This window comes from Syngnathus leptorhynchus, chromosome 16 (genome assembly GCF_054491065.1).
Source record: "Syngnathus leptorhynchus isolate UIUO chromosome 16, UIUO_Slep, whole genome shotgun sequence".
Classification (NCBI taxonomy): domain Eukaryota; kingdom Metazoa; phylum Chordata; class Actinopteri; order Syngnathiformes; family Syngnathidae; genus Syngnathus; species Syngnathus leptorhynchus.
The window spans coordinates 2,710,137-2,735,347 of NC_141210.1; the positions used below are offsets into that span (position 1 = coordinate 2,710,137).

At 44.4% G+C, this 25,211-nt stretch overlaps 1 protein-coding gene and 1 pseudogene across 2 annotated transcripts; both read right to left on the reverse strand.

Moving 5' to 3' along the window:
* Window positions 1-1,915: 1,915 nt before the first annotated feature.
* Window positions 1,916-10,881, reverse strand: LOC147044038 (myosin-4-like). The gene is made up of 38 exons (XM_085934400.1): window positions 10,666-10,881; window positions 10,334-10,477; window positions 10,096-10,252; window positions 9,993-10,020; window positions 9,805-9,919; window positions 9,647-9,739; window positions 9,507-9,570; window positions 9,335-9,433; window positions 9,156-9,259; window positions 8,944-9,082; window positions 8,746-8,864; window positions 8,415-8,564; window positions 8,168-8,338; window positions 7,793-8,102; window positions 7,644-7,723; window positions 7,466-7,553; window positions 7,279-7,396; window positions 7,083-7,206; window positions 6,879-7,015; window positions 6,538-6,793; window positions 6,210-6,452; window positions 5,957-6,133; window positions 5,744-5,889; window positions 5,580-5,670; window positions 5,116-5,505; window positions 4,913-5,039; window positions 4,731-4,849; window positions 4,427-4,623; window positions 4,178-4,361; window positions 3,931-4,096; window positions 3,738-3,862; window positions 3,369-3,677; window positions 3,091-3,294; window positions 2,895-3,020; window positions 2,606-2,776; window positions 2,408-2,512; window positions 2,236-2,331; window positions 1,916-2,077 (listed from the first exon to the last, which is right to left on the reverse strand). The coding sequence occupies exons 1-38, from the start codon at window positions 10,867-10,869 to the stop codon at window positions 1,916-1,918; spliced, it is 5,838 nt and encodes a 1,945-aa protein (XP_085790526.1). The 5' UTR covers window positions 10,870-10,881.
* Window positions 10,882-12,691: 1,810 nt separating this feature from the next.
* On the reverse strand, window positions 12,692-23,494 carry LOC147044039 (myosin-4-like; annotated as a pseudogene). Its single transcript, XR_015068531.1, has 39 exons — window positions 23,181-23,494; window positions 22,833-23,050; window positions 22,551-22,694; window positions 22,319-22,475; window positions 22,202-22,229; window positions 21,995-22,109; window positions 21,837-21,929; window positions 21,451-21,514; window positions 21,153-21,251; window positions 20,981-21,084; window positions 20,766-20,904; window positions 20,570-20,688; window positions 20,347-20,496; window positions 20,015-20,185; window positions 19,586-19,892; window positions 19,446-19,513; window positions 19,234-19,321; window positions 19,057-19,174; window positions 18,838-18,961; window positions 18,625-18,761; window positions 18,155-18,410; window positions 17,725-17,967; window positions 17,482-17,658; window positions 17,259-17,404; window positions 17,019-17,109; window positions 16,322-16,711; window positions 16,128-16,254; window positions 15,845-15,963; window positions 15,560-15,756; window positions 15,253-15,436; window positions 14,905-15,070; window positions 14,703-14,827; window positions 14,302-14,610; window positions 13,940-14,143; window positions 13,620-13,745; window positions 13,381-13,551; window positions 13,134-13,238; window positions 12,960-13,055; window positions 12,692-12,847 (listed from the first exon to the last, which is right to left on the reverse strand). The product of XR_015068531.1 is annotated as a myosin-4-like (transcript).
* Between the last annotated feature and the right edge of the window lie 1,717 nt (window positions 23,495-25,211).

Genomic DNA, 25,211 nt, shown 5'->3' on the forward strand with positions numbered 1-25,211 from the left:
CACTCAGATGTTCTTTCCCTCCTTCTTCCTTGCCACCGTTGACTTATGAGCTGTCCGCTCACTACGAATCACATCAGCACATCTGCCGCCAACCGCAAGAATTGCAGAAGAAAATATGCGCTGCCCTGAGATAACATGGAAAAATTTACTGACCAGGGAAACTGGCCCTGTTGAAACAAGATAAGCTGCTTTAATCACTCAAATGCTGCACCCCTAAATCAGCGGATAATTATTCATCACCAACAACAAGAAATGCTGCTAGGATGTCAGATTACAGTGAGGTTATGTCACAATCATACAGGTGCTTAGCTTGGTGCTAGTTTGAATGGTTCAAATTCTTTGCACCGTGGCTTTAAACACAATTATTTTATTCAGCAATGGATGTATTTTGCCCTAACTGCAATAAAGTCAACGTTGAAAATAACAATTTGCCTCTTGTTTCCCTTCAATTTAAACGGCAATCTGTTATACTAAGGTTATACAATAATGCGACAAATGAAAAAAATGACGTTTTTTTTGTTGTTGGTTTTTTTTTTTGCTTGAAACAGATTACATTTTTTTCCATTATTTGTAATGGGAAAACATGATTCGGAATTCGAACGATTCACTTCTCGAACAGCCTTCTGGAACGGATTGTGTTCGAAAACCGAGGCTCCACTGTATATTTATCATTACTGTGCAGTTGTAGCAAGGGGGACAACAACAAATTTTTTTTAATGTTTATTTTCTGAACATATAATAAAAGCAACTACATGAAGGCAAAAATAGAGATGATGAATCTGACGTGAACATTAAATGATTGCACGAAACTGAATGTTAAGGGAAGCCTGGCTTGTGTAGAAAGTTAGCATCGTCTGTCAGCAATGTCCATGAAATCTGTGTGGTTTAGATTCGACATACTAACTAACCTTGTTCATTTGGGGATTAAACACCGGTCAGTCTCAGGTCCAGTCGTCTGGGATCATTATCATTATTGTTATTTTTTTTATATATATGTATTTTGTATTGAAATAGACACTATCATTGCTTCAATGGGGAACGCGGAATCAATTAGCCAATCAGATGTCAGCACTGCGTTGCCCAAAATTCATTTTGGCTAGCTCCAATAAAAACGATAAAGGTTCAAAGAAACAGCAGATTTACTTGTACTTAGTTCATTTTGTTTCACTTGTCAATCACTTCACTGGTTCTTTTATCTCAAACAAGGTATTTTAGGTTGCATTACCTGACATGATGAAGGCGGAAGTACACGCCGAAACATGACAAGTAATGCAACCTAAAATACCTCGTTTGAGATAAAAGAACCAGTGAAGTGAAACAGTAGATTTGGTGAGTATTAAATGTCATGCCGTTTTTTTTAGTTTTTTTTTTTTAGTTGACGGTCTTGCTTTGTGTGTGTGTGTGTGTGGGGGGGGCTTGTGTGCGCGCACGTGAGTTAAATGTATGATATAATTTAATTTATTCTTATATATATTATTATTTGTTGTTTTGATTAATGTTTTTTTTACAATAAAATATCTATTTTTAAGACACGATTAACTGACTAAGCATGCAATGATTAAGATGTGATGAAATGGCAGCGGCTGTGGTGGGCATCTGGGTCCACATTCTGCTACTCTGCTTGTCCCTCGGGTGCCTGAAACAACAAGCAGAACTGTTAATCAAACTTACTGTGGTGGAAGGTAAATAAGAATGTCCTTCTCTGCTGCCCTAAAACACATCTAGAAGCTACAATCGACATTTGGAGTCAAGATTCTGAGATTTGTTCCACAAAATATTTTTAATTGATCATGAACAGTCAAATAACTTGCCTTATTCCTTTTATAATCAGAATATGAATATGATTTTTTTATGTTTTTATTCGATATATATTTATTGTGAATGACTTGATTGCCCTTTGTAATGACCTCGATACTTAATACACAGCAAACATGTCTGCTACCTTTGGCCCGATGTCACGGGTCTTGGCTCGCATTTTGTTGGCAAGCGATTCAGCCACGTCAGCTCGCTCTTCGGCCTCTTCCAGCTCATGCTGAGACTTCCTGAACCTGGCCATGTGCATGTTGGCCTGCTCTTCCTGGTTAATGAATAAAAGACAAAAGAGTAGATGCACAGTAGTGAAGTAATAACTTGACGAATGAGAAGTAAATCAAAATGCCATGAACCCGTTACAGACCCCTAATAAATAGTTACGTATGTGTGGATTTTTAAAAGTATAGTCGGTGGCGTACTCACAGCTTCTTCAGCGTGACGTTTGTAGGCTTTCATTTTGATCTGCAGCTTGTCCACCAGGTCCTGCAATCGGATGTTGGTTTTCTTGTCTTCATCAACCTAGTAGAGACAAAATTTCATTCAGCAAAAAACCTTCTATGAGCAGAATATAGTCAAAGGATGGTTCAGGGTTTACCTGGTAGCTTAGCTCTTTGACCTTCCTCTCGTATTTGCGGACTCCCTTGATGGACTCACTCGAGCGCTTTTGCTCAGCTTCCAGTTCGGTCTCCAGCTCGCGAACCTATTTAGGAACATTTAGTGCAGACAAGTAAGCTAAGGTTTGAGGTAAAAAAAAAAACTCGTAGATGATATACTAGTATACACATGGTCGTACCCTGGCCTCCAGCTTCTGCATCTGTTTCTTTCCGCCCTTCATGGCTAAGTTCTCTGCCTCATCCAGGCGGTGCTGCAGGTCTTTGACCGTCACCTCCAGGTTCTTCTTCATCCTCTCCAGGTGAGCACTGGTGTCTTGTTCCTTCCTTAACTCCTCAGCCATCATGGCGGCCTGCGAGTACCACAGCAGCATGATTCCAATTTCAAGTATGAAGCCCAACAGCATCCTTGGGAGACCAGGTTAGCCACGTGCTTGTTTTAGTTTGTGAATAAATAATTTGTTGACTTACATCAGTGATGGCTTTCTTGGCCTTCTCCTCTGCATTCCTGGCCTCCTGACTTGCTTCCTCTATTTCAACGTGAAGCTGGGTAACATCCGTCTCCAGCTTCTTCTTGGTGTTCAAGAGACTGGTGTTCTGTCAAAGCCAAATCAGACGCTGGTGGTGAGACTACATTTGGGTGGTCAAACCTTGTGATGAAAAACACCTGGGAATGAAGAAGGACTGCACGCTCGCTGGCATCGATAAGCTCCTGTTCCGCTAATTTCCGACTCCTCTCCGTTTGATCCACGACTGCTCGAAGCTCCTCGATCTCAGCCTGCAACAAGCTGGTCCTGCGCTCCATCATGGCCACTTGCTCCTTCATGTCGTCGTGACTTCGAAGGGAGTCGTCCAAGTGGATTTGGGCTTCCTGAGAACACGATGGAGTTTTTGGTCAGAATGGTATCTTCTCTGCTCAAATCTGGGCCAGGAAGATGATCAAACCTTCAGTTGCGCTTGCACGTTCCTCAACTGTTTCATCACTTCAGCAGCCTGTCTGTTAGCATGACCCAGTTGGATCTCCATCTCATTCAGGTCTCCGTCCATTTTCTTCTTAACTCTCAGGGCATCATTTCTACTACGGACCTCGGCGTCCAAAGTGGCCTGCATAGATTCTATCACTCGTTGGTTGTTCTTCCTCAGCTGGTCAATCTCTTCGTCTTTCTCCGCCACTTTCCGGTCTACGTCGGCTTTGACTTGGTTGAGCTCCATTTGGATACAGAGTATCTTGGATTCCTCTTGCTCCAGGGAGGCCTGAACAAATGAACATTGTCTGAATAGTTTGTCTTCTTTCAAACGTTTGATGATGCTCACCTCAGCTTCTTCCAGCGCAGTTTGCATGTCATATTTTTCGGTTTCAACATTCTTCTTAAATTTCTCCAATTCATGGATCGTCTTCCCGCTTTCTCCTAGCTGTTCGGTCAGGTCCGTGATCTCCTCTGAGTTTAGACAGAAGACATGTTTTATTAAATGATCTCGGAATTTGATTCGGAACTCTTGATCTTACGATGTAGATTCTTGTTTTCCCTCTTCATTGTCTCCAGGTGATCAAGGGCCTCCTCGTACGAGTTCTTCAGTTTGAAGAGCTCCGTACTCAATGATCGTGATTCCTTTTGAGCGCCTTCCAGCTCGACCAGAGACTCTTCATACTTCTGCTTCCACTCTACTAGAATCTGAACTCAACAACACGTGATTGTCCTCTTCATTCATGACAGGAAGTCTAGAGATTGACCTCCAGTTTATGATCCACGTACCTTGTCAAAGTTTCTCTGCTTCTTGTCCAGTGCTGCTGCTACGCTGTTGGACCTTTCCACGTCCACCATGAGATCCTCCATTTCATTGTGAAGTCGCTGTTTAGTTTTCTCCAGCGAGGCACACTTTGAGTTCACAGCCTCAATTTGTTCCTCTGCCTCTTGGAGACGTTGGGCCAGCTTTTTCCTGTGGCAGATAACAGTGCCAAAACTCAGTGAGGTGAATCATTCCAAGCTTGAGCCTGAGCTTACTTGGCCTCTTCCAGCTCTTCAGTGCGTTGGATGGCATCTGTCTCATATTTGTTTCTCCAAAGAGCAACCTCGGTGTTAGCTTTGGACAAAACACGCTGCAGCTCTGCCTTGGCTTCCTGCTCCTCTTCGTATTGTTCGCGAAGGAGGTCGCAGTCATGACGAGATGATTGGAGGCTATGTGCCAGAGCGTTCTTGGCCTGTGGGGGTATAGACATGTTGGTATCCTGGGATCGATCTTTTTAAAACATCATGAATTGGTCAAATGATTAGTATATAAGTGTCAGCAGTTGTGAGCTTTTATGACCTTTGTTTCCTCCTCCATGAGTCTTTTGAGCTCATCAATTTGTGAGGTAAAACCCTGCTTTGCTCTGGTCAGCTGGGATACGATGCTTTCCCGCTCTTCCAGGTGTCGGGACAACTCGGCTATAGGACAAAGATTTTGACTTAGTTTGAGAGAATGTGGTCTGCTGAATGGAGTTCGTTTACCATTCTCATTTTGAAAACGGGCTTTCTGATTGGTGAGATCTGCAATGTTCCGACTGTTTTCATCATTTTTGGTCTTAAACTCCACTAGCTGGTCCTCCAGAGAGCGGCAGTTCTTTTCGAGGTTGACCTGTTCAAGTGCAATAATCAACACATCAGGATACGAGATGCGGTCGCTGAATTCTAAAATCTCCTACGGCACTAACCTTAGTTTTTGCCACAGATTCCATGTTGGTGGCTACATCGTCTATCTCCATCTTAAGCTCACTTTTCTCCTTCTCGAGTTTTTGCTTGATTCTCTGCAGGTTGTCGATCTGCTCTCCAAGCTCAGCCATGCTGTCCGCATGCTTCTTACGCAAGGCGGCAGATGTGGCCTCGTGATGCAGTGTGGCCTCCTCCAGGTCACGCCTGATTTTCAGGAACTCAGCCTCACGCTTCTTATTCATCTCAATCTGAGAGGCAGTGGCTCCTCCGGCCTCCTCCAGCCTTTCGCTGACTTCCTCGATCTCCCGGGACAGGTCGGACCTCTGCTTCTCCACCTTAGCCCTCATGGATCGCTCAGCTTCCACTTCTTCCTCCAGTTCTTCAATTCGAGCCTTGAAACAGAAAGTGATGGATCAACAAAGAGTCACTGTCAGTATGGTTCATGTGTGAATCAAAGCATCTTTACATGAAGCTCCTTCAGCTTCTTCTGAAGCTGGTTGTTGATCGTTTGCTCGTCCGCAATCTTGCTAACCAGCTGGTTGGTTTCAAACTCCTTCCTGTGGTCATGAGAAAATAAATGTCACATTTCAGGTTCAACCTCTCCCTTGACCCCTGCCTATGTCCACCTACTTCTTCAGTCTCTCCTCAGACTGCTGTTTGTCATTTTCCACATCCATCAGGGATTCTTGTGCAAGTTTTAAATCTCCCTCCAGCTTACGCTTTGCCCTTTCCAGGTCCATGCGGGTCTTCTTTTCTTGCTCAAGGGTACCTTCAAGCTAAAGAGCAGTCAGATGGATTAGCCTGGCTTGTTTGGGAGCACTTGAACATTCAGTCGCAACTCACGTCATCCACTTGCTGCTCCAGCTTTGACTTGGCCTTTGTCAACGAGTTGACTTTGTCTTCCTCGGCTTGAAGGTCGTCCATGGTTTGCTGGTGGGCTTCTTGAAGGGCCTTCTTCTCTTTACTCAGTTTGCTGATGCTTTCTTCCAGGCCCGCCAGCTCCTCTACCAAATTTTTAACCTTCAAAATAGATCACTTTCAAGTTTTGTTCTGAGCCTAGTTGAAATCACCTCATCACGCAGTCGACTGCCCAAACCTTGTTTTCAGTGGCGTGTTTCTCTTTCTCCACTTTAGCTAAAGTGATCTCAAGGTCATCAATGTCCCTCTTAAGCTCGGAACATTCATCCTCAAGTTTCCTCTTCTTGGTGGTTAATTCTGAGTTTATTTCCTCCTCATCCTCCATCCTCTCTGTCACCTCTTTGAGTTTGGCCTCCAGCTGGATTTTGCTTTTGATCAAACCTTCGCATCGTTCTTCTGCGTCAGAGAGGGTCTCAGCGTCCTGAGGAAGGAAGTCAATAAATGGTAAAAACCTTCCTTTCATTTGTTTCTTTTTTGAATCAGAATGGAGGGAAAGCAAAACTCACAGATTGTACTTGAAGTTGAAGGTCATTCTTCTCCTGCAGCAGAGAAACCATTTTCTCCTCCAGCTCCTTCCTCTTGGACTCTGATTTAACCAGGTCCTCCTTACATTTGATGAAATCTTCTTTCATGGTGGCCATCTCCTTTTCTGTCTCTGCGCTCTTGAGCAGAGGCTTTATCTTGAAGAAAAGCTTCATCCATGGCCAGTGTTTGACATTCATGAAGGAGCGCAGGTTGTATTGTAGAATCCACACACAATCTCTGTCAGATATGCACATGGCATAGGTTGGTCTGTGCAGATGAACATCATTTCATTGTCATATTGAAAATGGATTTATCACCATACTTTTGGGCAATTAAGTTGACAAATTCCTTCCTCATGAGATAACCTCGACAGACAGCTTGCGTCTGCGTCACAAGAGAAGCGAGTTTTTCATCTCGCAGCTCCTCCAGGGTTCCCAGTAGACCAGCTTTGAAAAAGACCTGGAAATATCATCGGTTAGAACCATTTCATGTTAGAAAAGGTCAGCCCAACATGCGGGACTCTTACCTTGGTAGTGCCAAAGCGGTACTGAGTGTGATCAATGTCGATGGAACCCAGAAGCTTCTCAGAAGCTTTCTTGCCATCGATGAACTGTCCCTCAGGAATGGCGCTGGCATTCAAAATGCGGTATCTGCTCATTTTGAATAAAGACCATTATAATCTGCAGTGATTTATCATTCCACAATTTTGTCATTTGAATGACCTTTGCTTGAAATCAGCATAGAGAATCCTGCTGGGAAATCCCTTCGTGCAGATGCGGATCCCTTCTAGCACACCGTTGCAGCGTAGCTGATGGATTACCAAGTGATTGTCCATGATACCTGCAGGAAAGAATTGTTAAACTAATGGTTGAATCATTTATTTTATTTTAATCCTAAATTCAATGGTACCTGGTGTTTTAACCTCATTGGGAATCAGACAACGCACAAAGTGCGGGTGGGTGCTCCTCAAGTTAGTCATCAGTTTTCCGAGATTTTCCTGAAAAATAGTTGGGTACATATGCTCTTGTGGTGGATGGTCCAAGTCACGTATATTCTGATCAGATATGCAAACATAAATTTTTGGTACCCTGAAAACTGCAGACACCGTCTGGAAAGAGCCTCCCTTTTTCTTTCCCCCTTTTTTCCCGCCTTTGTCACCACCGGACTCTACAAGACAGAAACAGTGTTATAAGGACACTCAGCTGAAACATGGAGGACATTGAACACATTTTCTACCTGATTCAGCCCCACCAAAACTGGCATAGAGGAAAGACAGCAGTTTCAAAGAGGACTTCTGGTAAAGCTGCACTACAGATTCATTCAGTGGATCCTTGTTCTTCTCTAGCCAGCCGCTAATGTTGTAGTTCACTGTTCCGGCGTAGTGAACCAGGGAGAAGTGAGACTCTGGCTTGCCTTTGACTACTTTGGGCTTTTGAAAAGCATTATTTTTCCCAAGATGTTGGTCATAGAGTTTGTTCTTGAAGGAAGTGTCTGATGCCTTGGGGAACATACACTCCTCTTCAAGGATGGAGAAGATGCCCATCGGCTGGGGATTTAAGAAGGAATTGGAATGATGCTTGATAGTAAACATTTCGTTGACGTGTATCCCACCTTTTCAATGAGCTCAATGCAGGCGGCCAAGTCCATTCCAAAGTCGATGAACTCCCAGTCGATGCCTTCTTTCTTGTACTCTTCTTGCTCCAGCACAAACATGTGGTGGTTAAAGAACTGCTGCAACTTCTCGTTGGTGAAGTTGATGCATAGCTGCTCCATGCTGTTGTACTATAGGAAGAGGTGAACTTCAGCATTCAAGCTCCCAATATTAACAGACTAAAATGAGGTAAGTGTCCCAACTCACATCAAAGATTTCAAATCCCGCAATGTCCAACACGCCAATGAAGAACTGCCGTGGCTGCTTGGTATCCAACATCTCATTGATGCGTATCACCATCCAGAAGAACATTTTCTCATAGACAGACTTGGCCAGGGCGCCAACTGAATTGGCCACCTTGAGTAAGAATAGTTTATTTCAGTACGATTTTTGTTCTCAATCAAATCAAGTGCATTCAGATGCATCTGCGCTGATGAGGTAACCTCTCCTTTTTGCTAAATAAGGTTGACTGAACAGTTGCCTGGCTTGTTAGTTGGCAGTAAATCATTAATATGGGATGACATGGTTGTTGAGGTACCTGGGGCACAGTCTGGCCCTTGGTGACGTACTCGTTCCCCACTTTGACGCGGGGATAGCAGAGGCCTTTCAGCAGGTCGGCGGAATTCAGCCCCATGAGGAAGGCCACTTTGTCAGCCACTGAACGACAACGCAACAAACAGCAACTGTGTGTCTGTCTGTATCTTTCAATCTCAAAGCAAAGAACTTGCAGCCTCACCCTCAGTGCCATCGGGCTCCGCTTGTTCCTCTCGCTGCTTCTGCTTGAACTTCATGTTTCCATAATGCATCACAGCACCAGTCAATTTGTAGATGGACATTTTCTCTTCATTGGTAAAGCCCAGGATGTCAATGGCGGTCTATTGGATCAAAAGGGAGTTCAGAGTGGTTGGTTGACAGGCATCTGCACACCATTGAATAAAGCTAGCTCACATCTGTCGCCATGAGCTCTTCTTTGTCGTCAATGCTGGCCACAGTGATTTGCCCCTGACTGATCATGGGGAAGTCGTATGGGTTTGTACTTATGAGCATCATTTCTTCAGAGAGAAAAGAAGATTATTACATTTCTTTAAATATCATTACTCTTCCTCATCACACTCATCATCATTTACCAATGAGTTCTGCTTTGTGTCCAGTCATTATCTGGTAAAAGATGTGGTAGCTTCTTTCATCCGACAACTGGAACGTGACTCTCGACTTCTCCAGCAAATCTGTACCATAGAACATGTGGTATCTGGTAACTCAGTATGGAATGGACGCTTCTCTTTGGAAAGATAACCTTACATGTTTCAATATCAGCTGAAGCCAGTTTTCCTGTCGTTCCAAAGTGAATTCTGATGAATTTACCCTAAAAAATTGAAAAGATTCTCACATAGGAAAAAAGGCTAAAAAAAAAAAATACCAATACAACATATTGTACTTACAAAACGTGAAGAATTATCATTCCTCACAGTCTTGGCATTCCCAAATGCCTCCAGCAAAGGGTTCGCTGAGATGATTTGATCCTCCAGAGTTCCCTAATAAACACAAGAATGAAATCCTTAACGTTCCTACTTGGCAATGGAGAGTTTCAATCTCGTACCTGAATCTTTCCAGATGTCTGTTCCTTCTTATCGCTGCCGCCAGCAACCGCGATTGTCGCAAAGTACTGGATGACACGCTTGGTGTTGACAGTCTTGCCTGCACCAGATTCTCCACTGTGGAAACACAGTGGCACTTTCACGCACAGATGCTCAAGAGCTCAAATTGGACTTCATGCAAGTGACTCACGTGATCAGCACAGACTGGTTTTCACGATCTGGCAGGACATGAGACAGTTTCATTTAGTACACAAAGCTGACAGTTCTATGGAAAAAGTATCCTGAACATTCACCTGTGAGCATGTTCTGATAAGCGTTATCAGACACCGAAAAGATGTGAGGAGGAGCCTCCATGCGCTTCTTGCCCCTGTAGGCTGACACCACTTGCGGGTCGTACACCGGCAGCCACTTGTATGGATTCACAGTCACGCAGAAGAGTCCGGAATATGTCTGAGCAGGGTGACAAATGTGTTAATTTTGAGGCAAAACCTGGAAATCTCACAAAGACCTCAGACCTGACTTCAAACTCACGTAAATCATCCACGCCGCATAACGATCTTTGAGGTTAAACAGCACAGACGGCTCATTGAGGTGCGTCATCATGGCCATGTCCTCGATCTTGTCGTACTTTGGCGGATTCATGGGGTGGCAGTCTTCTTCTTGGACTGTTACAGTCTACAGTGGGCAAAATACAATGACAGTACTACAAAAAGTTCTGGATATTGGACTTTGGACTGAAATTTCAGGCTGAACCCCAAATTGTTAAAGAGGAACCTAATGTTCAACAAGTCATTTTTAAATTACTTTTTGTACAACTTCCTGATGGAAACTTCTCAACACATACGTATGTCTCTTCTAATCACCTCATTTGTTTCCGTCTTCACTGTGGCTTTGCCACCTTCTTTCTTCTGGACCACACCTCGGATGTACAGTTCCTTGGGATCCGGTACAAAGCAGGCGGTCCTGGCATCAAACGGCCGGTTCTGTGCCTCAATGCGCTCCTTCTCAGGTTTGCGCAGAAAGATGGAGGCCGGCCCATACTGGGCCATCTCGGCATCGCTGCTCATGGTGACCCCTGCAGACAAGACATCAAAGTATCACAGCACACCACAGCATGGTGTTTTGCATCGCTTTCATACCTGGCAGATGTCCCCCCGCTGAGTTTCTAATCAACTCACCTACGTGTCGGAGAGACGCAGTCTACTGTGCTTTGGGTCAACGGTCTGACTGAGAAGCTTCAGCGTGAGTCAACGAGTGGACAGCAGGAGCTTTCTTTTATCAGCATCATTTGCTTGACACGCAAAGCAGACATTCCAAACTTGGCAATGTGACTTTTCTAATGTCAATCCTGCCATCTTAAAATGGCTCTTCCGGGATCTTAACAGCAAGACATCTTTGGCGACAGGTGATGATCCTTCAGCTCTATTTTTATGTCGCGGGCTACTTCATTGACATCGTGGCTTCAACATACTCTTATATCAAATTATGTTCCCCATTAAAATACTTTCCAATCATCTGACCAGAGATTTTTTTGGGGGGGTTTACAGGTTTTATTTTGTGGCATTAGTTTTGGGAGAATACATCAGAATGGTTGACCACTACTGGAAGCTTAGTTCTCTAAATCCAAGAAAGCTGTCTTGAAGGAGATGAAGCAGGTGGTTCTTGAGTCCGAGGTAAAAACCAAGGTCGGGGACTTTTTGACACCCCAGGGGGCCCCAAGCAAAAAGACGATGGGGGCATCCATACCACTTAAAAAAGATAAAGATATCCTGTAATAAAAATGATTGCTGCTTTTTTATTAAATTTCCTTTGAGTTGCGAGACACATTTTAAGAATGAGCGAGCTTCAGTTGGGAAACCACCATTACCGATGCACTGTTAAACTGCAAAGTTTAGCTGTTTACTTGAAAAATTGACCCCTGTCATTATTAAAAAAATAAACTAAAATAACAAAAGAACAACTCTGGCCCAAGGTTAAAGGCCCAACTTGTTTCCAAGTTAGAGGGCGACGGCAACACATGCGGGCTGCATTTAGCTGGGCAGAGTGTGGGAAACCTAAGGAGGTGCGGACTGCAAGTGGGAACACCAGCGATGGCCCCTGAATTTGGTTCCTGGTACTTCACTTGGAACTTCTTTGCCTTAATCCAAGTCATAATCTCTCTACCGTCTGACCAACCAATCAAAACACAGCAAAATAACAATGTCATTGAAGGCCAGCACTCTGATTCTATCCTACATGTACTGGTAGCAGTGCATCACAAGTGAACCAACATCTTTATGTCCATATGTCTGTTCATGCGATGACCAATCCGGTCAACCTGCTCTTGATCTTGGCCAACGGACGCCAGTAAGCGTGCTGACAAGTTGGCGGATGGCGTCTGTCCTCTACTTGTCCATGTTGGACGTGTACAACCTTCGTCAGCTCCCTGCTGACAGACACAGGTGCTTAGCCGTAACTTTAACTCTTCTGGCATTCCTCTCACGGTTTCACTTTGGTTTGTGAGACGTCATGTCAAAGTTGCTGTGACTGCACATGATATCAAGATTTTGGGTACAGCACTTGTAAAAGCTTTTATTGGAGAAATACATTAGCAAATGTTGAAAGCACAAGGTTGGTGAACATGTTTGCGGTTGGACCTTGAAAGGTTCAAAGTATTGTACTAACTAGTAGTTCAATACATTCATTTAAGCAACTTTGACAAGACGCGTAAATAAAATGTATGATGATTATTACGATTATCATAAGCCTCTCCAAAGTAGGACCACACCTAGACTTAAAATTGTAATCTTTTATTTTGCAAAACAAAGCAAAAAAGTTGACCAAACTGCATCTTGTAACTTCAAATACTTGTAAGTCTGTTTACCGTTGTATTCCACTGCTGGCTGCACATCAGACATCTTTCTACTCCACTTTGCCGACAATGTCGCGGCTCTTGGCTCGTAGTTTATTCAACTGCGACTCGGCCACGTCCGCTCGTTCCTCAGCCGCCCCCAGCTCGTGCTGTACTTTCCGAAACTTGGCCTGCTGGGTGCTGGTTTGTTCCTCCTAAAAATCAGAGATAGTTAAAGTCCTCAGACACCTAACCCTGCCACAGGATGGTGCCAAAGTAATGCTTGCTTCTACGTGCAGAATGAAAATATTTGTCAGGACCACTCACCGCCTCCTCACTCTGCAGTTTGTATACTTTGACTTTCAGCTGCAGCTTGTCAACCAGATCCTGAAGTCTGGCCACGTTCTTCTTCTCTTCTTCTCCCTGGAACAGAGGAGGAAGATGATTAGGATTACTATGTTTCCTTGGAAGTGCCGTTCGGCGTCAGGATGACCCTCTGACCTGAAATGTCAGTTCTTTAATCTTCCGCTCGTGTTTGCGTACTACTTTCATGGCCTCGCAGCCACGTTTCTGCTCCGCCTCCAGTTCCTTTTCCAACTCGCGAACCTGAAGAAATTCAAATCAGTCATCTGTGTTGTTTGTAGACTGCAAAATAATCAGCAAATAGGACTAAACTGCGGGTACCTAACAGCAAATATGCAGAGGTCTGCTGGACCTTGCTGTTATGTTATCTTTGAAATGTTCTCACCCGCTTGTCCATTTTCTGGAGCTCCTTCTTCCCACCCTTCATGGCCAGGCTTTCAGCCTCATCCAGACGCTGCTGCAGGTCCTTCACCATCACCTCCAGGTTCTTCTTCATCCTCTCTAGATGAGCGCTGGTGTCCTGCTCCTTCTTCAGCTCCTCAACCATCATAGCTGCCTGGGTGAGGTATTTGTCAGCTGTAAATCAGATTGTGGCGTGAATGACAAAAGGATGGTGGCGTTTACATCTGTGATGGCTTTCTTGGCCTTCTCATCTGTGTTCTTTGTCTCCTGGACTGTGTCCTCCATCTCTGACTGCAGCTGAGTCAATTCGCTCTCCATCTTCTTTTTAGAGTTCAGGAGGCAGATATTCTGCATCATAACATTGGTAAGACTTTTCATTGCATAACTCAGAAAATGTTCATGGATCAAACAATCCTGAAACTAGGTGCTTGTCTTTCTAAAAGAAAGTTCTAGTCTTGAGAGACTGGTCAAATGCCAAGTGTAGGTTTTAGTCCCAGGATGAGGTTCTCAACCACAAGAAGCTAAATGTCTGATGAGCTCACCTGCGAGTGTAGCAACTGAGTCCTCTCACTAGTGTCCCTCAATTCATGCTCAGCCAGCTTGCGACTTCGCTCCGCCTGCTCCAAAGCCGCCGTCAACTCTTCAATCTCGGTTGTCATCAGAATGTTACGGCGTTCTGTGATGGCTAGTTGTTCCTTTATGTCCTCCTGACTGTAGAGTGCTTCATCTAGGTGGACTTGTGTGTCCTTGAGCATACACAACAATGTACTCAGGTGATTGAAAACCGACAGAGACTCGCAATGTGTGAGTCATTGAGTTGTGAGCTTGGACATGAAATTGATTAAACTCATGAGTCGAGGTGTCACTGTATTTTGGTTTCATAGTGCAAAAGTGGAATGCAAACCTTCAACTGGATTTGAAGGTTCCTCATTTGCTTTGTGGCCTCAGAAGCTTGGCGGTTAGCATGACTGAGCTGAATCTCCATGTCGTTTATGTCCCCTTCCATCTTCTTCTTCATCCGAAGGGCATCGTTACGACTGCGTGTCTCAGCCTCCAGGGTGCTCTGCAGGGTATCCACGGTCCTTTGGTGGTTCCTCTTCAACTGGTCTATCTCTTCATCTTTCTCTGCCACCTTTCTTTCAACCTCTAATTTGAGCTGGTTAAGCTCCAGTTCAAGATGAAGAATTTTGGCCTCCTCGTGTTCCAGAGATGACTGCAGGAAGAACAGATGCAAAGTCAAATAACTACTGGTGTAAAAAAAAAAAAGTATTGATTCAACTTGTAAATAAAAACGTAGCCACGAACCTCAACCTCTTCAAGTGCCACCTGAGTGTCTTTCTTCTCCTGCTCAGATTGCTTTACAGTTTTCTCTAGCTCGCGTATTATTTTAGCCGACTGTCCGATGTTCTCGCTGATGTCTGTGATCTCCTCTGAGTAAGAGAATAAGAGTAAACATCTCTACGTCTCCACAAGATAAGATGACTCCACGATTGTGTTCCACTCTTACGTTGAAGGTTTTTATTCTCTCTCTTCATGCTCTCCAGATGCTCCAAAGCTTCTTCGTATGAATTCTTGAGTTTAAAGACTTCGGTGCTAAGAGCTCTGGACTCTCTCTGAGACGCTTCCAGATCTGACTGACTCTCTTCACACTTCTGCTTCCAGTCAGACAGGACCTACAACATCAACAATTAACCAGCCTTATCCACAAAAGTTGAATGGAGCTGACTTCTTGTTTGGTGAAGATGTAAAAGTCAGCTCAAAATTGTAGGTCTTTTTGCAAAATTCGATTGTCTCATTCCAGAGAACAAGAAGAGGAAATAATAATAATAAGTCTAACAATCTCAAGGCCACATACCTTGTCAAAGTTCCTCTGTTTCTTATCCAAAGTAGCATTGGCTGCATTTGCCCTTTCAAGCTCTACCATCAGGTCCTCCACCTCAACCTGCAGCCTCTGCTTGGTCTTCTCCAGGGACGCACTTTTCGCATTTGCCATCTCTGTCGATTCCTCGTATTCCTGCAGTCGCTGGACCAACCTCTTCCTGTGGATTGCAGAGAAATAGTTGAAGGGGAAGGAGCGATTGACTGGTAAAATAGATTGACTGATAAAATTGACAGCTTGTATACAGTATGCAAGCATTGTTTGAAAAACAAACAGTCCTCACTTGGCTTCCTCCAGTTCCTCGGTGCGCTGTATGGCATCTGTCTCGTACTTGCTTCTCCACTGGGCCACGTCACTGTTAGCCTTGGAGAGAGAACGCTGCAGTTCAGCTTTCGCCTCCTGTTCCTCTTCATATTGTTCCCTTAGAAGCTCGCAGTCGTGACGGGAAGACTGACAACTGTGTGCGAGGGCATTTTTTTCCTATTAAAAAAAAAAAACAATACAATGATGTACCTTCTCCAAACCTTGAGATCCAGCCCACCCAAAAACACAGTTGCAGAACGCGGACCTTAATTTCTTCATCTAGAAGTCTCTTGAGTTCTTCAATTTGATGACTGATGGCTGCTTTGCTTCTGTTCATCTGGTTTAGCGCAGCTTCTTTCTCCTCCACCAGTCGAGAAAGTTCGCCTACTCAAACAACAAAAAATGTAACTTTGCACCAAGATAGCACTGGGAGTATTAAAGATGAAAAAAATGCTGGTGTCAAATTAGTCTTCCTTTTATTATTTTTTTGTCCAACCCAAGTATCTATACTTTTCTGAATACTTCTGTCACCTGTGCCATGAACTGACCATTCTCCGTCTGCAGTCGTGCAGTGGTGGTGGCGTAGTCGCTGAGGGTTCTCTGGGCTTCGTCCACCTTGGCCTTGTAGTCGCCATTTTGTTCTTCAAGGTTGCGGCAGGTCCTCTCCATGTTGGACTGGAACGTTCCACTTTGTGAGCACCTTCTGGCACAGGAAACTTCTCACGCAAATCCCATTTCTTACCTTGCTCTTCATAACAGTCTCCATATGGCTCGCCATGTCCTCCAGCTCCATCTTCATTTCACTTTTGTCCTTCTCTAGCTTTTGCTTGATTCGCTGCAGATTGTCAATTTGTTCTCCGAGGTGCGCGACACTGTCCGCCTGCTTCTTTCGTAGAGCGGCGGCGACGGCTTCGTGCTGTAGGGTGGCTTCTTCCAGGTCACGACGCAGCCTCTGTAACTCGGCCTCACGCTTCTTGTTCATCTCCAGCTGAGTGTTAGTGGCTCCTCCGGCCACCTCTAGCCTCTCATTGATCTCCTCCAGCTCCCTGCAGAGATCCGACCTTTGCTTCTCCGCTTTGGCCCTGGTGGCGCGCTCTGATTCTGTTTCTTCCTCCAGCTCACCTATGCGAGCCTACGGAAAACATTCGCTTCACTCTAGCGTCAATGAGTAACACTTTTCAAATGCACTACTCACAAAAAGTGGACTATGTGGTGAAATTAAAAGATTGCGAAAAATTGTTTGACCTTCTCTTAACTTTTCAATGCACTGTTTCAGTAATTTTTGCATAACTTGCTGTTCTTTAACATGTGCATTCAACAGTTGATCAAATTAAGTCCACTTGTAAAAGTTAAAGCGCATTTTAAGATCATCCCAAAATATCACCCATCATCTCCAAACTTTAGTGAGTAGTATATATGCGTACTATCTGAAATCAAACCTGAAGTTCTTTAATCTGCTTTTGTAGCTGCGTGGTGAGGGCTTGCTCATCCTCCACTTTGTTGTGCAGGTTTCTGATTTCCAAATCTTTTCTGAAGAATGAATATAGTGTACTTGTTGAGTTTCCTCAGATGGAACCTAAATCTAACATGTTATATGGAAGATACCCTCAAAAACGATATGTTAGGTTACTCTTATCAATAAAAAACTGACATATATGGTACTGTATAAGACACGGTACTTATTGAGTCCGTCCTCCATCTGCATCTTCTCATTCTCAAAGTCCATAATGGTCTCCTGACTGAGCTTCAGGTCTCCCTCGAGCTTTCTTCTGGATCGCTCCAAGTCACCTCTCACTTTCTTCTCCTGCTGCAGTAAGCCCTCCAGCTGACGAAGACAAACAAGTCTGCATTTCATCGAGACACTATTGAGGAGCAGACCTGCTGAATTTGTGGGATACCTACATCGTCAACCTGTTGCTCCAACTTAATCTTTGTCTTCATTAGAACATTGACTTTATCCTCTTCAGCCTGGAAGTCGTCGCGCATCCGCTCGTGAACCTCCTGCAAGGCTTTATAGTCCTTGGAGGACTTCATCAGATTATCCTCCAACGTGGTTACCTCCTCCATCAAGTTTTTGACCTACATAACAGAAGAAATAGAATAGAAATACCCGAGTTGCAAATTCTTGGAAGATGTGTTGGTAACCTTGTTTTCAGTAGCATGTTTCTCCTTCTCGACTTTGGCAACTATCAGCTCCAGATCGTCAACGTCCCGTTTGAGCTCCGCACTTTCATCCTCCAGCTTTCGCCTCCTTGCCGTAATGTCTGCATTGATCTCCTCTTCTTCTTCCAACCTTTCTGAGAATTCTTTGACTTTAGCCTCCAAGTGAATCTTACTCTTGATCAGACCTTCACACCTCTCTTCGGCATCGCACAGGTTCTCCCGTTCCTGCAGTACATCAAGTATGTTTTAAGCAAATCTCGAGTTACTGTCGCAACATTTTTGCAATTCAAGTGATGGTTAAACTAAATATCAAGCAATTTGAGTCAAGTCATTGTCCCCCAGCTTAGCTCTGGACCTCCTTCAGCTTCATGACTTTCACATTAAATGTTTCCCAAAATATGTGTTGACATACTGCTTGAATTTGAAAGTGAAGATCATTCTTTTCCTGGATAAGTCCCACTGTTTTCTCCTCCGTGTCTTTCCTTCGAGCCTCAGACCTGGCCAGGTCCTCCTTGAGCCGCGCAAGTTCCTCTCTCAAACTCTGCATTTCCTTCTCCGCCTCGGCGCACCGCAGTAGAGGTTTGATCTTAAAGAAGAGCCTCATCCAAGGCCAATTCTTCACGTTCATGAATGAGCGGATGTTGTACTGGATGATGAAAATGGACTCTCTGGAGAGCGCACAACGTGGACAACATTTTAGTAGCAAATAACTCAAACCCTATGGACATGAACATTAGCTAATACACCAGTACTGTAGTCATGGATCGTAGACATTTGAAGGCAGCAGTCACGCATGGTATCACATGACACTGTGACCGTTACAAGATAATGTGGTTCTGTTGTTACTTTTGTTATTAGGAAAAATGAATGTCTCTCAAAGACCTTTTCTTTGCCATCTCCTTGAGCTTCAACCTGGTGACGTAACCTCTGGCCACAGCCTGGATACGAGTCATCAACACGGCCAGACGCTCATCCCTCATTTCTTCGAGAAGGCCCAGAAGGCCTGCTTTGAAGAAGACCTGTAGGGAGTAGGGAGTTAAGGGGATCATCAGCAGCACAAAAGAGCAACCACCAGCTAAGCTTTCTGATGAATACCTTTGTATATCCAAATCTGTACTGGGCGTGGTCCACGTCGATGGAAGACAGTAGTTTCTCTGATGCCTTCTTACTGTCCATGAACTGTCCCTCAGGGATGGCGCTGGCGTTAAGAATCCTGTACCTGGTGCAAAAGTACAGTAAACCCCCCACTATAGCAGAGCTTTTAGTTTTTCGGAACGGGGGTTCACTGTATGATCGTAGCAGCAGATGTGCTACCTCTGTCTGAAGTCTCCATAGAGGATTCTACTAGGGAATCCCTTTCGACAGATCCGGATTCCTTCCAGTACCCCATTGCAGCGAAGTTGATGCAGAACCAGATGGTGGTCCATCGACCCTGTAAGAACAATCCTGGTGTTAGCTTGTCTTCACACTGACCCACGTATTTGACCTTACCAGGAGTCTTTGTCTCATTAGGGATGATGCACCTGACAAAGTGTGGATGTGTGGACCTGAGGTTGGCCATCAGCTTGTTGAGGTTTTCCTGCAGGATGTCAACAATGAAGAAAACAACTCATACGTGATTGGGTTAACTAAATTGATTTTTTTTTCAAAGCTGGTTATCAAACTGGTTATCCACTTGATTCTTTCTCTTAAACTCTTTTTACCCTAAAAAGCGCGGAGACCGTCTGGAAAGATGAAGCCTTTCTCTTGAAGCTTTTCTTGCTTCCATCAGCTATAATGACAAACCAACATGTGATGAAATTTTGGTTATGCTATTTTTGCGATTCGCGAGCAGAGAACTGACCGTCCGCTGAGGAGTATGTCGCAAAGAGCTGGGAGAGCAACTTGATGGAAGATTTTTGGTATAGCTGGACCACAGTGTCGTTCAGCGGGTCCTTGTTCTTCTCCAGCCAGCCGCTGAGGTTATAGTCCACCGTGCCAGCGTAGTGCATTAGTGAGAAGTGAGCTTCGGACTTTCCTTTGGAAGGTTTGGGCTTCTGGAAGATGGTGTTCTTGCTCTGGTGTTGGTCGTAAAGTTTGTTCTTAAAGGACATGTCCGTGGCCTTTGGAAACATGCACTCCTCTTCCAGAATGGAGAAGATACCCATTGGCTGCATGATGGAAAGTTAACAAGATTCATTGACATGTTGATCTTGTGTTGATAAGGAGTCGGGGATTCAACAATGCAAAAATGTGACGAGGGTTGTTTAAAGATGGATAACATGTGATGGACCTTCTCAATAAGCTCGATGCAGGCTGCCAGGTCCAGGCCAAAGTCGATGAATTCCCATTCGATGCCTTCCTTTGTGTATTCTTCTTGTTCCAGCACAAACATGTGGTGGTTGAAGAACTGCTGCAGCTTCTCATTGGTGAAGTTGATGCACAGCTGCTCCAGACTGTTCATCTGAATTTAACACGGTATTTCATCAATAATGACAATAAGCCAATTATGAACGTTTGTAAATAATGGGCAGGGGGTTCCAGGGGGTCGTCATACAGCGCACTGAGGAACTGGAGACATCATGGTAAATTAGATGTAATACCAAGAGGACTCTTTGTGGTTACCTCAAAAATTTCAAACCCTGCTATATCCAACACGCCAATAAAGTGTTGCCTCGGGAGTTTGGTATCAAGCTGCTGGTTGATCCTGGTGACCATCCACAGAAAGAGCTTCTCATACACAGCCTTGGACAGGGCACCCATAGCGTTGTTTACCTGGGAACCACAGCAGGGTATCAATCCAGGTGAGTTAGTAGTAGTTTGACATGGAAAGCATGTAGAAGTGTACCTGTTGAGGCGTCTGGCCTTTAGTGACATACTCATTGCCGACCTTCACTCTGGGATTGCACAGAGCCTTGAGCAGGTCGGCGGAATTCAGCCCCATGAGGTAGGCAACTTTGTCAGCCACTGTGAGATGAGATTAGATGCAGTTGTCTCGTGGCCATTTGGTATTCTTCTGATGGAAAAACACTGTCAGACTTTACCCTCAGTGCCGTCAGGTTCAGCTTGTTCTTCACGCTGCTTCTGCTTGAACTTCATGTTCCCATTATGCATCACAGCTCCAGTGAGCTTGTAGATGCCAAGCTTCTCTTCCGCGTTGAAGCCCAGGATGTCGATGGCACTCTGGGGTACATGGCATCAAGTTTAGCCCTTGCAATTTTATTCGACTAAAAGTGTCTGTGACCGTTTCAAAACGTACATCTGTGGCCATCAGCTCGTCCGCGTCGTTGATGCTCGGCACGCTGATCTCGCCTTGGCTTATGAAGGGATAGTCGAAAGGATTGGACGTGATCAACAGCATCTCTGGAAGAGGAACAACAGCAACTTGATCGTCGCGCCGTCACAGCTTGTCATCCAAAGTGAGGTTTTACCGATGAGATCAGGCTTCTTGTTGGACATGATCTGGTAGAAGATGTGGTAGCTCCTCTCTGCCGGCAGTTGGAAGGTCACCCGGGATTTCTCTAACAGATCTAAATCAAACATGCTCTATATGTGTTAGGTGCTCCAGTCATGTTAAGGTAGCAGTTATTTGAAGGGTTAGCATCACCATAACATCGATGCTGATTTACCTTAACCCGAATTAAGGGTTTTGCATTATTGTTAGCATGAAGCTAGCAATAAAAGAGCATCCATTGTGTTGCATTTTATGGACAACGAAAGCAAACGTACATGTTTCAATATCAGCCGATGCCAACTTGCCCTTTGTCCCAAAGTGGATCCGGATAAATTTACCCTGCAGAAAGATTCAAAATCATCATTTAGCTTTGTTGTAATCACTTGTCATGTTTGTGATTTATGAAAGCATATCTGTGCCACCTAAGTTTGAATTTCAATTCATATATTCATAGTTTTTATGTGTGGGGTTTTTTTTTGTGGAAAGATTTGGATGGTGAAAATAATTGTGTGAAAAAAAGCCATCTCCAAATTTTAAGGTGCAGATAGATTTGCATAGTAATTGAAGATGTGCAGTGTAGATGAATGAAAGGTTCTCATTATTGAAGATTAGAGGCACATTGTGACATGATCTCGAGGAAACAGGTGGAGTCGGAGCTCACAAATCGAGATGAGTTGTCATTCCTCACAGTCTTGGCATTCCCAAAAGCTTCCAGCAGAGGGTTGGCTTGGATGATTTGATCCTCTAGCGTTCCCTGATAGTGAGAACATTGAACTCAGCCCGAATCTTCGAATATACTTCCTATTTGTAAGGCTTCACCTGCAATTTGTCAGGAATTTGCTCCTTCTTGCTGGATTCTCCCAACGATGCAATTGTCGCAAAGTATTGGATCACTCGTTTAGTGTTGACTGTCTTACCCGCGCCGGACTCGCCTCTAACACCATGAAGGGACAATGAGCATGCCACTAGATGTGGGCAAGTGGGACATTTTTAGAAAAGTATCGGATGAGGTTACGCATAACTCACGTGATGAGGATAGATTGATTCTCTCGATCTGAAAATAGAAATGACAAGTTAGTTTGGGTTTGATTGGGTTGTGGGAGTTCAGTTTGTACAGTATTTGCGGGATTTGATAGAGTTCACCTGTGAGCATATACTGGTAGGCATTGTCAGAAATTGAGAAGATGTGCGGAGGGGCCTCCTGACGCTTCCTCCCGCGATAAGCCGCCACCACTTCGGGGTTATAGACGGGCAACCATTTGTATGGATTAACGGTCACGCAGAAAAGACCAGAGTATGTCTAGGGGAAGCAGATAAAGTATTAGCACTCTGAAGAAGTGTTCAAATGGCTTTCCCAAGGGCGCTTGCCCCTCACGTAAATCATCCAGGCAACATATCGCTCTTTGAGGTTGAAGAGCACGGCCGGCTCGTGAAGGTGCGTCAGACGAGCCATATCCTCGATCTTATCGAACTTTGGCGGGTTCATGGGCTGAAGGTCGTCCTGGTGCACCGTCACCATCTGAACACAACAATGTACTTGGAGTGGATTTTATGACAAAGGTATATATTGACAAACAACTGACTGGTCGCCAGTTTGCATGGCACATATAGGCAAACAGCAGATTGGTTAGCACCAAGTCAGGGAAGGAAATCCCACCTTGCCGCCTTCCGTCTCCACATTGACGCTGGTGCCATTTTGGCTCGTTATCTTGCCCTTCACGTACTCGTGTTTGGGGTCGGGTACAAAGACAGCCACCTTGGCGTCGAACGGCATGTTCTGGGCCGCGATTCGTTCCCGCTCGCTTTTGCGCAGGTAGGGCGCGGCCGGCCCAAATACTTCCATCTCGGCATCACTCATCTTCTGTCTCGGGATTCCTGTGTCATCAGCGAGAGGGAAATAAAAGACCATGAGACGACAAAAGGTCAACCACAATCAAAACAGGTCATTTCTTCCACATGGTCAGAACATTTGATTTCATCTGAAACCAAGTGATGTCTTACTTACTTACACGAGTGCTGTCTGAGGAAGTCCGTAAGAAGTGGTGAAGATTGTAACCACGAAATCTGCCAACAGTCTCCAGCGTATCAGACCACAGTCGGCTTTTATACGGGACCTTCTCCTCTTTGTCCGCCTTCCTCTGCTATATTTGGGGCACAACTATGTGCATTTTTTCTATGTTTAGCTAGCGTGTGTCACTTTTAAGCATGTTAACTCTCTGCATCCCGCATTAAAAACCAATGATCACTCCAGGGACCCGGCTTACAGGTCTCATTTTGGGGGCTCATGGGAGATTAGGCCGTCGTTTCGGGGCGTCGTTGTGAAAGCCAGACGGAGAGGCTGCCCTGGTGGCCGGCAGTTATTCACTGATTGCACATACCGTTGGCTTCTGATTGGCGTAAGCCACCCAAAGACAAGCGTCTGAACATGTCGTGTCAAACGGACACACGACCAATCAGCGACCGGTCATCCCATCAGATCCCAATTGTTATCAGTGTGCTATTATTAGTGCATTAGTCGTGCCTTGATTTACGAGTTAAACGCATTCCATGCCTGAGGTCCTAATTCAATTTCATTGTAGATCAAATCGATGTACAATGGCGTTAATCCATCGCAGATTTACCAAAATTGAACTTTGTGCCTTGTGTTCAAAGAGGCAACATTATAAATTCAAGTTAATTTGCACAGAATAACTTGGAACAATATTTAAAAAAAATGGAAGGATTTGTCGTGCCAAAAATAAAGAACAGCTGCCTGAAAAATTTACTTCCAGTACCAAAATATTTGTACTTGGTTACTTCCCACCAGCAGTTCTGCAAGTGAGTGGCATGTGGACCCAGTGAGTGGTCTGCTCTAACGACTGAAGCGACTTAAACGCGGAATGCCCGGCTGACAGTGAGAATGACTTTTTGAAAGGCAGTGATTAGTTCAGAAGTCGAAGCGCTGCGGGTCAGGTCGCGGCCGAAAAGGAGAATGTTTGCCTTGCTAATCCACCTTCCAAAGGAAGAACGTAACAGCTGCGAAGATCCTTGGGTTATTTTAATACTTCAGAACTCCAGCACATCATGAATTCAAATATTGACATTCATTCTTGTATACGAGTAACACATGAGAATGTAAATACTGGATATGAAATGATTAATAAAGGATAGTGACTCTGAAATGTAGTATTCGTGTGTAGATATGCACATTTCAGAGGGTAACTGGAATCTGTGTTTGTGTCTTAGTAGCACTTTTAAGTCATGGTAACACTGGACTGACAAGGGTTAGCCAACTAAAAGTTGGATGAAGGAAGAATTGAAGATGGGATTTGATCTCAATGTGTTGTATTCCGGCAGAAAGTTAAGACTTGATCTGTTGTCTTGGGATCTCATCCCTGTGACTATGTCATCACATCAAACAAGCAGCTCGTGACATCAGCGCTTGACGACTTAAAGCAAAACATATAGGTCATGTGACTGCTGTTGTCGGACCATTTAAGATGTTGCTTATCGCCAACAGAGAGATTGTGTTTACCGAGGACTCGGTGCTCTTGTGAGCTCAAACGAGCTCCATTTCCATAAACTGAGAAATCTAACGCAACGTCTTACCAGCCACGCTCAAATTTTAAAAAGCCTGCTGGAATTGAAAAGAAAACAATTAAGGATTTTAATGTGGCGTTTGGGATGAAGTGATTCAGTGTCCAACCTGAGCCAGTAGATGGCACTAGAGTGGAAAAATAGCTACTTTTTAAAATAATATGAAATGGCATTTAGCCTTCCTGATTGGTGTGTGGAAATGAATGAATCTTTCAAACCAAACTAATTTGGACCTCGTTTCAACTTTGAAATGGAAAAGAAAATCCCAATTGAAATGTAGGTTTGTCTTTGAAATGTTTATTTTTGCCAAGAGCCAGTGCCTCCCCAGTCCAAGGGTCACTGGGTCAGCAATCACGTACCTTATTGTAGACCAAGGTTCCTGTGACATTGTGTTGGGAGTTGGTGCACTTGGGTGGGCAGTGGAACCTGTGACCAAGTGATGTCTTGGAACTCAAAAAGC